Here is a 16,925-nt window from a genome sequence, read left to right on the forward strand (position 1 = left end):
CTGAGACAGGAGAATCACTGGAACCCGGCAGGCGAAGGTTGCCGTGAGCCGAGATCGCACCATTGCTCTCCAGCCTGGGCAACAAGAGCAAAACTCCATCTCAAAAACAAAAGAAGTTGGCAGGTCCACTTCCAGGGCGGCACACTCGCCCTGTAGCCTCTCCATAGGACTGCTTGAGTGTCCTCACATGATGGCAGCTGGCTTATCCCACAACAGGTGATAATATAGAAGCCATAATGCCTTTTTTTTTTTTTTTTTTTTTGAGACAGAGTCTCACTCTATCACCTAGGCTGGAGTGCAGTGGCGCGATCTCGACTCACTGCAACCTCTGCCTCCCGGATTTAAGCAGTTCTCCTGCCTCAGCCTCTCAAGTAGCTTGGGATTACAGGCACCTGCCACTCAGCTAATTTTTTGTATTTTTAGTAGAGACGGGGTTTCGCCATGTTGGCCAGCCTGGTCTCAAACTCCTGACCTCAGGTGATCCACCTCGGCCTTCCGAAGTGCTGGGATTACAGGCGTGAGCCACTATGCCTGGCCTTGTTTTTTTGTTTTGTTTTGTTTGTTTGTTTGTTTTGAGAAAGGGTCTCACTCTGATGCCCAGGCTGGAGTGCAGTGGTGTGATCATAACTTACTGCAGCCTGGAACTACCAGGCTCAAGTGATCCTCCCACCTCACCCTCCTGAGTAGCTGAGATTGGAGGCAGGCACCACCATGCCTAGCTAATTTTTTGTTTTTTTTTCTTTTTTTTTTTTTTTGTTTTGTTTTTGTTTTTGTTTTTCGAGACGGAGTCTCGCTCTGTCGCCCAGGCTGGAGTGCAGTGGCGCGATCTCGGCTCACTGCAAGCTCCGCCTCCTGGGTTTACGCCATTCTCCTGCCTCAGCCTCCTGAGTAGCTGGGACTACAGGCGCCCGCCACCGCGCCCGGCTAATTTTTTGTATTTTTAGTAGAGACGTGGTTTCACCGTGGTCTCGATCTCCTGACCTTGTGATCCGCCCGCCTCGGCCTCCCAAAGTGCTGGGATTACAGGCGTGAGCCACCGCGCCCGGCCTGGTTTTTTTTTCTTTCTTATAGACATGGGGGCCTCACTATGTTGCCAAGGCTGGTCTCAAACTCCTGGCCTCAGGCAATCCCCCTGCCTTGGCCTCCCAAAGCACTAGGATTGCAGGTGTGAGCCCAACTCCCGCAATACCTTTTAAGACCCAGTCTCGGAAGTCACAAACCAGCATTGCTGCCATTCTATTGATTCTGATGATTCTGTTGCTCACCCAGACCAGCCCTGCTACAATGTGGAAGGACACTACACAGGGGCACAGATGCCAGGAGCCAAGAGCAGCAAGGCTGTCTTGGAGGCTGGCTGCTGCACATGCCGAAGTGTGGGAATCAGAATAAAGCCCCCCATCTGTCTCTCCTCCTGCCCTCTGGTCTTGCTGCCACTGCTCCCGTTAGCTGAACCCAAGAGGAAGCCAGGGGGAAGAGAGCCCAGTGATGCGGTCTCTAGAGCCCAGCCTTCTGAGCAGAGAAGGGCAGAGTGGACTGTGGGGCGAGAAGAAACAGAAAAGCCGGCACACAGTCTCTGCATCTGGAATGGTGTCCGGCATAATGCGCGGGACAGTCAACATTTGATGAATGTATGAATGAATTTATGAATGAGGGAGGGATACCCTTGAATGGAGGGCAGTGGAGGGCTATGCTTGTCGGGGTCCTGGAGCAGTTACAGAGGTGCCTGGGGAGTGAAGATGGCAGATGGTATCACTGCCTGATGGCTGACAGCCAGAGCAGTGTCGGGTGCTGGGACCCCTTCCAGGTCAGCCTGCAGGTCGGCATGCCATCTTTCCTGACAGATGAATACGAAGCCCCTCAAACACGCTCTGCCCCAGGACCTGGGCAGCCTTACTGGGAAGGTCTGGAGAGGCTGCTGCCCTGACCTGCACTCACAGTCACCTTGACTGTGCCACATTCCACTCCTGCCTTCTTCAGGGATCGGGGGAGGGTTGCAGAGAGTTGACTCTGCACACAGTCATTGCGCCTCCTGGGTGGGTTAGGATTCTGCTGTACATAACAGAAGCCCAGGCAGGCTGGCTCCAGCAAGGAAGAAAACGTGTCCCTCAGATACCGAGGTGTCTTGTGGTGCCCACAGACAGCCAAGTTAGATCAAGGTGCTAAAACTGTAGGTAAGGCAGATCACTTGAGGCCAGGAGTTCAAGACCAACCTGGCCAACATGGTGAAACCCTATCTCTACTAAAAATACAAAAATCAGTTGGGCATGGTGGCGTGTGCCTGTAATCCCAGCTACTCAGGATGCTAAGCCAGGAGAATCACTTGAGCCAGGGAGGCGGAGGTTGCAGTGAGCTTAGATGGTGCCACTGCACTCCAGCCTGGGCGACAGAGCAAGACTCCGTCACTGAAAAAAAAAAAAAAAAGAAAGAAAAGAAATGAAGACCCTTAGTCCCAGCTACTTGGGAGGCTGATGCAGGAGGATTATATGAGGCCAGGAATTCAATACCAGCAAGGGCAATATAGTGAGACTCCCATCTCTTTAAAAAAAGAGAGAAAGAAATGACCCCAAAACCCAGGGAAAGATGTCTTTTTCTTTTTTTGGTTTTTTGTTTGTTTGAATTTTTTATTTTAATTAAATTAATTAATTAATTAATTTTTGGACGGAATTTCACTCTTGTTGCCCAGGCTGGAGTGCAATGGCGCGATCTTGGCTTACCTCAACCTCCACCTCCTGGGTTCACGCAATTCTCTTGCCTCAGCCTCCTGAGCAGCTGGGATTATAGGCATGCACCACCATGCCCGGCTAATTCTGTATTTTCAGTAGAGATGGGGTTTCTCCATGTTGGTCAGGCTAGTCTCGGGCCTGCTCTGCCTCCCAAAGTGCTGGGATTACAGGCGTGAGCTACCACGCCCAGCCTGGTTCTTTGTTTGTTTGTTTTTGACAGAGTCTCACTCTGTCACCCAGGCCGGAGTGCAATGGCGTGATCTCAGCTCATTGGAACCTTCACCTCCTGAGTTCAAGCAATTCTCCTGCCTCAGCCTCCCAAGTAGCTGGGACTACAGGTGCCTGCCACCACGCCTAGCTAATTTTTTGTATTTTTAGTAGAGACGGGGTTTCGCCATGGTGGCCAGGCTGGTCTCAAACTCCTGACCTTAGGTGATCTACCCACCTTGGCCTCCCAAAGTGCTGGGATTACAGGCGTGAGCCACCGTGCCCAGCCAGCTGTCTGTTTTTATACTCAGGTTTGGTAAAGAGTACACAGCTTGTAGCAATGCGATTGGACAAAGGGTGTGATTCAATGGTGATAGGCTGAGGGGACCCAGGAAGGCTGTCTGCGCAGATTCTTCTTGGCCTCTCTGTGCAGTGTTCCTTCCTACCCCTCTGGAATGTTCTTCAAGACAGAAGGGAGAGAGTGACCTACCTAGTTTTAAGGCTTGCTTTGAGGGAGAGGGGTTCTAGTTTCTGTGACCTGCCTTGGGGAAGAAGAATTCTGGTTTCTCTGACTCACTCTGGGGGAGAAGGGCTAGAGACAGGAGGGCAGCAGAAGGGCAGAAAAACTTTGCTTCTGAGGCTTTCCAATTTCCTTTAGTTCAAAGCTCTCTGCTGGCCCCGGCACCATGCTTTGGAATTGTGTTCTGAGCTCCAAAAAGTTCATGCAAACACTGCTCAGAGGAGATGCCCAATGCATCGCAGTTGCTCAGTACATGTTCAGACAAGCAGAAGGGAACTGTCACTCCAGAGAGAACATCAGCTCACTTGTGGTCTCAAGGCAACTCTATGAGGTGTCCATATCTATTGTTCCTGTCTAGCCAGTGAGGAGACCAAGGCTCCTCAGTTCTCCCTGATAGTGGCAGATGCACGTCCATCCGGAGCCTGGCCCTGTGCGTGGCTGCCCCCTTGTGGCAGTGGCAGTGCAGTGATGCCCCCTTGTCCTCTGCTGTGTGTGTGTGTGTGTGTGTGTGTGTGTGTGTGTGTGTGTGTGTGACTCTTGCTCTGTCGCCCAGATGCCCCCTTGTCCTCTGCTGTGTGTGTGTGTGTGTGTGTGTGTGTGTGTGTGTGTGTGTGTGTGTGTGTGTGTGTGACTCTTGCTCTGTCGCCCAGGCCAGAGCGCAGTGGCATGATCTCGGCTCACTGCAACCTCCACCTCCCGGGTTCAAGTGATTCTCCTGCCCCAGCCTCCCGAGTAGGGACTACAGGCGCCCACGACCATGTCTGGCTAATTTTTGTATTTTTAGTAGAGACAGGGTTTCACCGTATTGGCCAGGCTAGTGTTGAACTCCTGACCTTGTGATCCGCCCGCCTTGGCCTCCCGAAGTGCTGAGATTATAGGCGTGAACTCCCGCGTCTGGCCTCTGTTCTCTTCTTTTAAGGCTCAGCTGCCCAGGCTGAGAGGGTGGACAGGGATTTTGGCCCCAGATTTTGGAAACCCTGGGAAGTGATTGAAGGAGGAGCTGCAGCTGAGGAGCTCAGTTCTAAGCTTTGGAGACTGGCAACATTCTGTCCTGGGGTGGTTCCAGGAGCAATGCTGGGCAGACCACCTGATCCCACCCATGGTCTTTGAACTGGTGCTTCTCCACCTCGGCTGTACTAGGGAATCACTTGGGGAACCTGAGGTCAGGAGTTCGAGACCAGCCTGGCCAACATGGCAAAACCCCATCTCTACTAAAAATACAAAATTAGCTGGGCGTGGTGGCGGGTGCCTGTGATCCCAGCTACTCCGCAAGCTGAGGCTTCCCCATGTGGCCAGGTGGGGTGGCTCACACCTGTAATCCCAGCACTTTAGGAAGCCAAGGCGGGCAGATCACCTGAAGTCAGGAGTTCGAGACCAGCCTGGCCAACTTGGTGAACCCCTGTCTCTATTAAAATACAAAAAATTAGCTGGGCGTGGTGGCAGGCGCCTGTAAATCCCATCTACTTGGGAGGCTGAAGCAGGAGAATTGTTTGAACCTGGGAGATGGAGGTTGCAGTGAGCCGAGACCACACCACTGCATTCCAGCCTGGGCAACAGAGTGAGACTCCATCTCAAAAAAAAAAAAGAAAAAAAATCCCCGTTCCTGAGCCACCCACCCATCACTGGGGTGGCTTAGGCATCAGTGTTATTTTGTTGTTGTTTGGTTTGGTTTGGTTTTTTGAGACTAGGTCTCACTCTGTCTGGAGTGCAGAGGTGTGATCACGGCTCACTGCAGCCTTCACTTTCGGGGCTCAACAGCCTCCTACCTCAGCCTCCCGGGTAGCTGGGACTGCAGGCACAAGCCACCATGCTGGGCTTCGTTTTTTGTTTTGGTTTGTTTGTTTGTTTGTTTGTTTGTTTGTTTGTCTGTAGAGAGCAGGTCTCACTATATTGCCCAGGGTAGTCTTGAACTCCTGGGCTCAAGCGATCCTCCTGCCTCAGCCTCCCAAAGTGCTGGGATTACAAGAGTGAGCCACAGCACCTGGCCCATCAGTGAACTTTAAAGCTCCCCTGAGATTCCAGTGTGCAAGATTCCAAGGTGAAGAAGCACAGCTCTAGATGGGCCATCTCCAGTGTCACATCCTATTCTCCCTTTGTTTTTATTCATGCCTTTTTTTTTTTTTTTTTTTTTTTTGAGACAGAGTCTCTGTCACCCAGGCTGGAGTGCAGTGGCACAATCTCGGCTCACTGCAACCTCTGCCTCCTGGGTTCAAGCAATTCTCATGCCTCAGCTTGCGGAGTAGCTGGGATCACAGGCTCCCGCCACCACACCCAGCTAATTTTTGTATTTTTAGTAGAGACGGGGTTTTGCCATGTTGGCCAGGCTGGTCTCGAACTCCTGACCTCAGGTGATCTGCCCACCTTGGCCTCCCAACGTGCTAGGATTACAGGCATGAGCCACCGTACCCAGCCCCTATTCTCCCCTTGAGCTCCAAGGTCAGCTCCCAGCATGGCCCCTCTCCCTGAACCTGTACTGGCCATGGTCTCCTTGTTGGAGACCCAGTGGCCTCTGGGTGGGGGTCTAACCACATTAGCCACTCTTCTCCTTGGTGTCTGGACTCTGCTCCTCCTGCTGCTCTGACGGAGTCTTCTCGGACCGCCGTGTGTCCAGTGTCCTCTCTCCCTTCTGCTTGGCTCATTCTCTGGCCAGGGGTTTAATCTTACTGATGAATGTGTCCAGCCTAGACCTGTCTTGAGCCCCAGCCCCGTAAGTCCAGTGGCATCCGCAGCTGGAGGTCTTGTGAGCCCCTCAAACTTACCGTGGCCCCACGTGGCTCACCCTCCTGCCTTCTCACCCTCTTCTTGTCCTGAGCCCCTTGACTTCTACTCAGGTCCCAAGCCCAAAGCCTAGACCTTCCTCACCCTCCCTGCCCACACCTTCTCCATCCAGCATATCAGTCAGCTGCGTGACCTCTGTCCCCTCAGCCTCTTCCAATAGCCTGGCCCTGAGTCACCCTCTCCATCTCCTGTCCACCCCTCTCTCCATCTCCCAGTCCAAGGAACAGCCCCCTTCAGGGACTCCCCTGCAGGCCTCATGACCAGCTCCTCCTGCTTCACCCACCTTACTTCCCCTCCCCCCCCCACAGTAGTGTGGCCAGGCTCAGCAAGAAGCCAAGTCTAGGAACCAAAAGGTGTCAACTCCAGGGGTGGGGAATGAAGCTGTAAAGGCAGATGCTCACCTGCCTCTACATCTGCAACACACAAGAGTGACACACAGGTGTAGCACACAGGTGTGATACAGGCACAAGTGGCAGGTGATACAAGCTTATTCATCAGACGGCCAGGCACCAGGAAGCTGGGGGCAGGGGTGGGGATAGGCTGTGAACTGGAGCCCAGGGGGCTCCTCCAAATCCACTCAGTTCAGTCTCGGACCCTCCTTTGCCTCCTGGGTCCCTCCACAGATGCCTCTCTCCTTTGGAAACTCAACTCCCATCTTCCCACCTCCTCTCTCTCGTCCCCCTTCCTCAGATTCTCCTTCTCTTGCCTTCCCATCAGCCCCAGGCCCATCCCCAGCCCTCTGGGCCTCAATTTCCCCCACTGCATAATGGGGATAACGAAAGTATCTCCTGCCCTGGGGTGCTGTGGGAATTCCATAACCTTCTTGCATGATGTCTGGTGTGCAGGGCTGACAGTGGCTTGAACCATGGAGGGACCAGATGTGATCAGGCCCCAGGCCTTCACCTGCCCTCATGTCAGTAACACACCCCATGGCTGCCACATCCCCAAGCCCTGCCACAGACTGTTTCCTCCTCACTCAGAGATGCCTCACGTTTTCTTTCTCCATCCGAAATCACTAACCCATCGCTCTCAAAAGCTGAGCTCAGCCTGGGCGTGGTGGCTGACACCTGTAATCTTAGCACTTTGGGAGGCCGAGGTAGGTGGGTCACTTGAGGTCAGGAGTTCAAGACCAGCCTGACAGGCCGGGCGCGGTGGCTCAAGCCTGTAATCCCAGCACTTTGGGAGGCCGAGACGGGCGGATCACGAGGTCGGGAGATTGAGACCATCCTGGCTAACACGGTGAAACCCCGTCTCTACTAAAAAATACAAAAAACTAGCCGGGCGAGGTGGCGGGCGCCTGTAGTCCCAGCTACTCGGGAGGCTGAGGCAGGAGAATGGTGTGAACCCGGGAGGCGGAGCTTGCAGTGAGCTGAGATCCGGCCACTGCACTCCAGCCTGGGCGACAGAGCGAGACTCCGTCTCAAAAAAAAAAAAAAAAAAAGACCAGCCTGACCAACATGGTGAAACCCCATCTCTACTAAAACTACAAAAATCAGCTGGGCATGATGGCGGGTGCCTGTAATCCTAGCTACTCGAGAGGCTGAAGTAGGAGAATCGCTGGAACCCAGGAGGCGGAGGTTGCAGTGAGCCGAGATCGCCCCATTGCACTCCAGCCTGGGCAACAGAGCAAGACTCCGTCTCAAAAAAATAAATAAAATTAAAACAAAGCTGAGCTCAAATCTAAGCCTGGGCAGGAGTAACCTTCCCTCCTTGCCCTGCCAGAGTTCCCTATGCTGGTGCCGGTATTCACTTAGAGAGCGTGCCTGGAGAGGTCGCTGTGGGTTGGCCTCTATTCAAAGCACTACACTAGTAGTGACTCATTTAATCCTCACAGAAACTCTTGTGAGGTCTATACTGTAATCCCTTCACAGATGTGGCTTGGAGGCACAGAGAAGTCAAGCAGTTGTCCAAGGCCACACAGAACGGGACAAAGCCAGGACTTAAATCCCCACAGTTTGGCCCCAGGTCTTTGCTCTTCACTACTCAATACGCTGTTTGTCCGCTAGCAGAGGCGTGTGGGAATTGTAATGACAAAGCGGCCTACTGAGCACCCATTCTGTGCCAGGCGCCATGCTGACCACTGCGTGTGGTTAACGCGCCGGACCTCCCCACACCGAGTCGTTGGCCGCGTGTGGGTTCACATCCGAGCCCAGCGCTTGCATCCAAGCCTCAGCACTGGCTCACTGGCAAGGGCACACTGTGGCCCTCACTGCCTGGAGTGACTCATGCCCTCACCCTGTCCAGCACCAGTTTGGCTCCGGGGACTGTTGGATGGACTTTCCTAGGGATGTAGTCGGAGTCTGTAGCATCTTTCAGCTGCATCATTTAACCCAGTGTCTGCCATAACAAAAAATCACAGACTGGTGGTCTAAACAGCAGACAGTTCGTTTCTCACAGCTCTAAAGGCCAGAAATCCAAGGCTGGCTGGTGGGTTTCCTACTGAGGCTCTCTCCTAGGTCTGTCGGCCCCTCCTCCTCCTATGACCTCCAGTGGTCATTCCTCTGCATGTCTGTGTCCTCATTTCTTCTTCTTAGGACACCAGTCATATAGGATTAGGGCCTACTCCTCTGACCTCATTTTACCTTAGTCACCTCTTTAAAGACCTTGTCTCCAAATGCAGCTGCATTCCCAGGTACTAGGGGTTAGGGACATCAATATGTGATTTTCAGTGGATACAGTTCAGCCTATGACACCCAGGGTTTCAAACTCAAGTGCCGATGGGCCAGACAAGAATGCCTGTGAATGAATTGGGCTGGGAAAGACTTGGCCTCTTCATTCATTTGTTCTCACTTTTGAGGGAGACACTGGTAAAAATATCTCATTTTCCTCTTTACTGTGTGAAATACAAGGACATGAACATTTGTTCTTGGCCGTATCCTAGCTTCCTAGAACAAGTGCCTGGCTCCCAGTAAATGCTCAATAAATCTGCTGAGCAAGAAAATGCACAGAGCAGCCCTGGACATTGGGGAGTGGTGGGGACCATGATGAGTCCCAGCCAGGGGGTCAGCAGGCACTTGGCTCCAGCCAACTGTTGTCCAATCTCCTGGAATCCAGACTTATATACATCTGTTTTTCAATGCTAGCAACTAATTCACAAAAACTAAAACCATCCTGCAGACCTCTTTGTAGCCACTGCCATCTGCCTAGGGTGCCCACCCTAGGCCAGCAGAGCAAGGCCTCCCCCAGCTCAGCCTGGGGGAGCTGGGCTCGTACCCAGGAGACAGGAAGCCTGGGGCTGAGACTGGTGCACCCAGCCACTCAGGGCCCCACCACCCCTGGTTGCCTCTGCAGGAAGGCGATGCGCTGGGCACCATGGAGAAGCTGTGCCGGCAGCTGACATACCACCTCAGCCCCCACTCCCAGTGGAGGCGGCACCGGGGACTGGTGAAAAGGAAGCCACAGGCTTGGTGAGTTACAGTCCCCTGGGTGGGTCTATGCCAGGCTGAGTGTGTGATACAGGGCGCCCCTCTCAGGGATGTAGGGAAGGGAAGGGCGGGAGTCATGGGGGGCGGTCATAGAAGCTGCCTGAAAGAGGTAAGATGGAAGGAGGATTCCAGGATGGGGAAACAGCTAGAGGGGGACCCTGGTCTGGTGGGTGGGAGCTGGGGAGTATGGGCCCACTGAGATGGGATGGGCAGGAGGAAGATTTGAGAAATTTCTAATTCCTGGTGTGCTAAAGTGGGCACTCCCTGCCAAGCACAGTGTTTGGCTCATGCCTGTAACCCCAGCACTTTGGGAGGCTGACGCAGGTGGATCACTTGAGGTCAGGAGTTCGAGATCAGCCTGACCAACATGGCGAAACCCTGTAAAAATTCAAAAATTAGCCAGGCGTGGTGGCATACACCTGTAATCCCAGTTTCTTAGGAGGCTGAAGCAGGAGAATCACTTGAACCAAGGAGGCGGAGGTTGCAGTGAGCAGAGATGGCACCACTGCACTCCAGCCTGGGCAACAGAGCACTCCCTACTGAACTCCTCAGTTATCTCGGATGTCCTCAGAGGGACCCAGACCCCAGCCAGCCATGTCCCTGGTCCATACAGCAACAAGGGGGTTCAGAGTCCCTTGAAAATTGGTAGGGGTTGAGGGGCAAATAGGATACAGAACCTGTGGGCTGTGATAACACTGTAGGAAGCAAGTAGAGGGAGCCTGGAAGGAAGGCTTCCTGGAGGAGGAAGCACACCTGTCTTTTTGCAAATGGTAGCCCAGTGGTGTGCCTTCACAAAGACTCTGGCAAGGCCTTGGTGCTGCTGCTAGCTCATCCCAGCAGGTCTCTGCAGGCTGGGGAGGGAGGGGCTGTCCCCTTCCCTCATGAAGAAGAAAGAACTCTGGTGCCTCCTTCTGTTCTGGACCCGCCCCCCACCCCCGCCCACAACCAGGAGATGGATCCTGGAGAGGCCCATTCCCAGGTGGATGAAGAGTGTAAGGCTGTCCTGGTGTTGGCCACGGGAGGGGCTCCACCTGGGTAGAGGGGACATATATGGGGATACAGCAAGACAGGGGGCCCTTGGAACCTGAAAAGCCATGAGGAGACTGAGCTGGTTCTTTAGCATTGGAAAGCTGGAAGTTTGAGCTCTGCTGGAAGGGCCTCTCCTGGTTCCCCACACACACGCATGCTCAGTCTAATCTTCATTCGGAAGCCATGTCATGAGGTCTCATTCCCCTCGGGTGGAATCTCATGGCACCTGAATGAAATTCAAGCATGGGCCTCTGATTTGCCCTCCTCGCCCCCTGGTCTCACCTCCTGCTCTCCCACCCCAGCCACACTGGCCTTCCTGCCGGTTCACAGACACACCAGGCCCTTTCCAGCCTCGGGGCCTTTGTGCCCTCTGCTGGAACCTTCAGCAAACTCTTCTGATGGCCCATGCTTGCTTTTTCATGTGTCAGTTCACACATTACCTTCTCCTGAGTAGCCACAGCCCCACGCTACTATGTCGCCCCACACTCACATGGTTTTGTGTGTGGTCTGTCTCCCCCGGTAGAGGAAGAACAGGGATTTTGTCCATCCTGTTCACCACTGTGACCCTAGTGTCTAGGATACTGCCTGGCACACAGGTGAGTTTAACAAATGTTTGTTAAAAGAACAAATGGGCCGGGCACGGTGGCTCACGCCTATAATCCCAGCACTTTGGGAGGCCGAGATGGGCGGATCACCTGAAGTAGAAAGTTCAAGACCAGCCTGGCCAACATAGTGAGACCCTGTCTCTACTAAAAATAAAAAAATTAGCTGGGCATGATAGTGCACACCTGTAATCCCAGCTACTCAGGAGGCTGAGGCAGGAGAAACACTTGAACCTGGGAGGCAGAGGTTGCAGCGAGCCAAGATCGCGCCATTGCACTCCCCTCTGGGCAAGAGTGAGACTGTCTCCAAAAAACAAAAAGCAACAAATTGGGGAGGAGATATCACTGTTGTCAATTGACTGGTTAGGATCACCCAGCTGGTAAGCGGTGGGGCTGAATTCAAACCCAACTCAGGCTGTTCACTACCACACTGCTTCCCTGGTGGAATGGCATCGATAATAGCACCAACACTTAAATCAAGCTTCTCAGATGGCTGACAGCATTCCAAGCATTTAAATGTCACGCCTTGAGAGCTTTACCTTCCAGCTCCCTGGGGCTGGACCCCAGTCAGAATCAAAATGAACAAACTGTGGACAGCCTCCCAGCTTAGATCTCAAGGACGAATGTGCCCTGTGTTGCCAGGAAGTACAGGCCATGACCCTTGAGCTGCTGACAGTAGCATATGCTCTTGGAGCGGGCTGGGAGCCCCCTCCACCTCCCTCTCCTTCCCAGCACACTTAGAAATGCAGAAAATGGGGCTGGGCACCGTGGCTCACGCCTGTAATCCCAGCACTTTGGGAGGCTGAGGTGAGGGCACCGTGGCTCACGCCTGTAATCCCAGCACTTTGGGAGGCCGAGGTGGGCTGATCATGAGGTCAGGAGACCGAGACCATCCTGGCTAACACAGTGAAACCCCGTCTCTACTAAAAATACAAAAAAAGTAGCCAGCCGTGGTGGCACACGCCTGTAGTCCCAGCTACTCGGGAGGCTGAGGCAGGAGAATTGCTTGAACCCGGGAGGCGGAGGTTGCAATGAGCCAAAATGGTGCCACTGCACTCCAGCCTGGGTGACAGAATAAAACTCCATCTCAAAAAAAAAAAAAAAAAAGAAAAAAGAAAAAAGAAAAAGAAATGCAGAAAATGGCCAGGCGTGTTGGCTCATGCCTGTAATCCCAACACTTTGGGAGGCCAAGATGGGGGGATTACCTGAGGTCAGGAGTTCCAGACCAGCCTGGCCAACATGGTGAAACCCTGTCTCTACTAAAAATATAAAAATTAGCCAGGCATGTTGGCAGACGCCTGTAATCCCAGCTATTCAGGAAGCTGAGGCAGGAGAATCGCTTGAGCCTGGGAGGCAGAGGGTGCAGTGAACCAAGATCGTGCCATTGTATTCCAGCCTGGGCGACAGTGAGACTGTCTCCAAAAACAAAAGAAAGAAAAGAAATGCGGAAAATGAACATCTCACCTCTGCACCTGGGCCTAGAGCCAGCAGACAGACAGTGGGGGTGGGGTGGGGGGGGGGTGTGACGGGAAAGGCACACTTGCCTTCAGCTTGAACTGCTTGGGGTCTGTCCCAAGAGCAAGCAGGAGAAGCAAGGAGTAAGGCACTCAGCCTCCAGGAGTCAGCAACTGCCACCAGGCTCAGAGCCCCTGAGCCCTGCCCTGCCTGCTGTCTTACCGGCTCCCCCTAGGGAATCCTTCTCGGTGGGGAAGATGGTCTTGAAAGAGGGGACTCAGATATCCTTTGTGCCATTCATGGGAGCTGAGCTGCCACCCAAGGGTGGTAGAAGTGGGAAGCTGAGTCGAAGTGATGAATACAGCAGCAAATGTTTATTCATCACTCACCTATACAAGGCACTATTTTGCACTTATGAACTTATTTCATGTAACAGCCCAATGGTACTCTTAACTCAATTTTTCTGGTAAATGAGGGCAGCCATATACCTCAGGCTATGGCCAGCTGGGCCCTGACAGCTGAGATGTGCAGCAATGTCAGGGGACTGAGGTCTCTGGTTACGTCCACCTCTGCACTTGTGGCGTCCGAACCTCCAAGCGTTTTGTAAAAGCGGTCCCTAGTGTCAGAGAGCCAAGCAGAGGCTGGCACTGCAGCTTCTGGGGGAAAGGCCTGCCCCATGTGCCTGAGCCTTCCTTGTCCCTTTTCCCTTCAGCCTCAAGGCTGTCCTGGCCGGGAGCCCCCCAGACAACACAGTGGACCTGTCGGGCATCCCACTGACCTCCCGAGACCTGGAGCGGGTGACCAGCTACCTACAGCGCTGTGGGGAGCAGGTGGACAGCGTGGAACTGGGCTTCACAGGCCTCACGGATGACATGGTCCTGCAGCTGCTGCCGGCGCTCAGCACCCTGCCCCGCCTCACCACACTGGCACTCAATGGCAACCGGCTGACCCGGGCTGTGCTGCGCGACCTCACTGACATCCTTAAGGATCCCAGCAAGTTCCCCAATGTCACGTGGATTGACCTGGGCAACAACGTGGACATCTTCTCCTTGCCCCAGCCCTTCCTGCTCAGCCTGCGCAAGCGCTCACCAAAGCAGGGCCACCTACCCACCATCCTGGAGCTGGGTGAGGGCCCGGGTAGTGGGGAGGAGGTCCGGGAAGGGACAGTAGGCCAGGAAGACCCTGGAGGGGGCCCTGTGGCACCTGCCGAAGACCACCATGATGGCAAGGAGACTGTAGCTGCAGCTCAGACGTGACATGGAAGTGAAGGGCCTCACTAGGGAGTCCTTGTTGGGTAGAATGCGCAAGGGGAGGGAGCTTCTATCAGGTGGGTTAAGGATATTGCCAAAAATTGGCCTGGGCCACCCACCTACAGAAAGGCAAACCATAGCATCTGGGGAAGGGGATGTGTTAAAACTTCCCATTGGTCCTCTCCATCTGCCCCCAATCCCATTATCTGCCATTTGGCTCTTAAGTCATCCCAGGCCCCAGAGAACTCTCAGCTCAGCCCATGGCCTTCCCCAAAGACTTGTGGAAATGGGCACATGGCTAGAGGTACTGGAAGCCTGAGCCATTGTGAAAACCAAGAGCTTTCCCCCAGAAAAATTAGACAGTAGGGCCCCTACCTGCATTGCATTACATTTTTCATTTAGGGGAACAAGCTCCAACCAGGTGAACGTGTCCCCACTCAAGGGAGGTGGGAATCTTTAGCAAAACTCCTGTAACTCAAGAACCTGGGGGGAAGGGGTTGGTTGCCAGAGACCCTAGTTCCATCTATGATACAGGTGGACTGAACGTGGTCTACCTCCTTATGGAGACTCAGCTCCATTTCTGAGGCCCACCTTGTGATTCCAGGTATCTACCTATAGGACCAGCTATCACTATGCCCTTTAACAATCAGAGCAGCCTACGATGCCCTGTGGCAGTGCTCAGGGCAGACATGGTGCCCATGCATACAGGCATAAAGTCCTGTTCAGAAATCCCTCATCAACCTTCCCTACCCACTGCTGGCTGAAAAACTACCAGACTTCTGTGTGGGCTCTGATGTCCTTAGCATGCAGTCCAAGTGACAGGCCTGGCTTCCTTCTCGTCACTTGTCAGTATGACTTCACTGACCTAGACAGGCCACAGGAACTCTTTTCCCATAACTCTTAAGTAATCCACTAACACATTCCAGAACACCTGCTGCAGAAGGTGGGCTTTAAAACCTTAAAAACCTAGGACCATGACAGAGTCCAATCCCTTGGCAGATCCAGCAAGATGCCTAGGGAGAGGGAGAAACAAACTGGGGGCTCCCAAAGGAACCTAACTTAGCAAAGGTTCTCATCTTACACCCTCCCCTTACCCAAATGCTCTCCTAGTGAAAGGGCCCTACCAGTTAAGCAATCTCTTCTAAATAACAGGCAACCCCTAGATCTAAGAGCCAAGCGATTCTCCTGGCTCAGCCCCCCAAGTAGCTGGGAGATTGGGAGCCAATCACTCTTGAACCTTGTGGGAAAACAGTATGGGGAGTACGCTCCGACAGGCCTTGGTAAGCAAGATTCCAACACAGGAAGACAGCAAGATGGGGCCTAGAGTATGGGCCCTGCGTGCTGTTAAGGTTGTGGTTAGGAATGGTGCAGTGCTGCAGGAGCTGGAAGAAGGGCACACCAAGGAACACAGAGCAGCAGGGGCCGAAATGCTTTGAATTTCTGCCTTCAGTCTAAAGCTGTAGAATAGGGGGTTAAGAGCTTAGGCAGACCACAGGGAAGTTTACAAGCTAGAGCAAATATCTGGACTGCTAATATCTGACAATAGTAGGCAAAATTTACTTTTTCTTCAAATACACATTTTTAAGAATCGATACCCAAGACCATCCTTTATTGTAGTATTTAGTTCATGGTAACTGCATGAAAAAACATTTCAGGAAGAATTTACAATTTCCAGCTTAAAGAACTTGCCCACCAACATAACCAATTTATGAAAGTCAATTCATTAAAAGGTACAGCACCCCGTTGGGCAGGATGGCAAGGGACAAAGCTACAATGTGGCCTATGCCTTTGGAAGCTGAGGCAGGACCATCTGAGCCCAGGAGCTTGAGACCAGCCTGGGTAACACAGTGAATCCACCTCAACAAAAAAAAAATTTTAGCCAGATGTGCTGTGAGCTATAGTCCCAGCTACAAGGCGGGAGGATTGCTTAGGCCTGGGTGATTGAGGCTGCAATGAGCTGTGATTGTGCCACCACATTCCAGCCTGGGCAACACAGCAAGACTGTCTCAAAAAAAAAAAAAAAAAAAAAAAAAAAAAAACCCAAAAAAACTCAAGAATGTAATGAATGATACCCAATGTGCCTTTTCTAGAAAAAGTTGCCAAATATATCTCTTGGATCTGCTGAGCATGTCCTCTGATACACAAAACAATCATGTTTCTACACCCAATGTTGATGCTGGTTAAAGTTTTCATAATCCAAACTGACGGCAGCTACTGGTCCTTGGGATTGACATCCTCTGGGAATATAACCTGCAAAGAAACTACATTTCAATCTCACTTTCTGCACCAACTGACAGTCAATCGCAGGGTAACAGATATCTTCAGAAAACCGTAGGTTCACCACTACACAATCTGCCGGTAATTCCAGCTATTTTGGGTGATTTCATCATTTGATATCTTTTTTTCAAGCGAGTTTTAAGAAGATCAGCTGTTTATTCATTCCACTATTGGGTTGAGGGGGTCATTAGCCAGCTCAAGGCTTACCTTCTTTTGGGCTAAGATGCTGCCGCCAGCTCTAAAACGGCACTCTGTTCTCAAAACCTGGGGGAATGGAGAAGGTGCATACATCTTAGAGACTGCAGAGCAGGAGAGGCATTTCTGATGACAGCGTCAATTAATGACTTTACAAATTTAAGTCCATCCTAACAAAAGCCCCTTAAGACCTTATTAGAGGTAATTTTTGTAAATTATTGAGGACTACAAATCTTAATTAGCTTCTCAGGGAGTTGTAATTTTTTTTTTTTTTGGGGGGATGGAGTCTCGCTGTTGCCCAGGCTGGAGTGCAATAGCACAATCTCAACTCGCTACAACCTCCACCTCCCGGGTTCAAGCGATTCTCCTGGCTCAGCCCCCCAAGCAGCTGGGATTACAAGTACACGCCACCACACCCGGTTAATTTTTGTATTTTTGGTAGAGATGGGGTTTCACCATGTTGA

The 16,925-nt window shown here is 52.5% G+C and overlaps 1 protein-coding gene, 1 long non-coding RNA gene and 1 other non-coding gene across 4 annotated transcripts in view; 1 reads left to right on the plus strand and 2 right to left on the minus strand.

Annotated features, from left to right (window-relative positions):
* Positions 1-15,581, plus strand: part of LRRC75A (leucine rich repeat containing 75A) — a 49,426-nt gene extending 33,845 nt beyond the window's left edge. For both annotated transcript variants that reach the window (XM_015437402.3, XM_045375306.2), the window contains 2 exons: positions 9,520-9,635; positions 13,452-15,581. In XM_015437402.3, coding sequence (XP_015292888.2) covers positions 9,520-9,635; positions 13,452-13,995 — 660 coding nt within the window. In that variant the 3' untranslated portion in view covers positions 13,996-15,581. The remainder of the gene's footprint in view (positions 1-9,519; positions 9,636-13,451) is intronic.
* On the minus strand, positions 15,568-16,530 carry LOC123569432 (uncharacterized). The gene is made up of 2 exons (XR_006693114.2): positions 16,474-16,530; positions 15,568-16,239 (listed from the first exon to the last, which is right to left on the minus strand). It is a non-coding gene; the product is annotated as an uncharacterized lncRNA (long non-coding RNA).
* On the minus strand, positions 16,309-16,381 carry LOC123569632 (small nucleolar RNA SNORD65). Its single transcript, XR_006693446.1, has one exon. It is a non-coding gene; the product is annotated as a small nucleolar RNA SNORD65 (small nucleolar RNA).
* Positions 16,531-16,925: the final 395 nt, after the last annotated feature.

This window comes from Macaca fascicularis, chromosome 16 (genome assembly GCF_037993035.2).
Source record: "Macaca fascicularis isolate 582-1 chromosome 16, T2T-MFA8v1.1".
Lineage (NCBI taxonomy): Eukaryota > Metazoa > Chordata > Mammalia > Primates > Cercopithecidae > Macaca > Macaca fascicularis.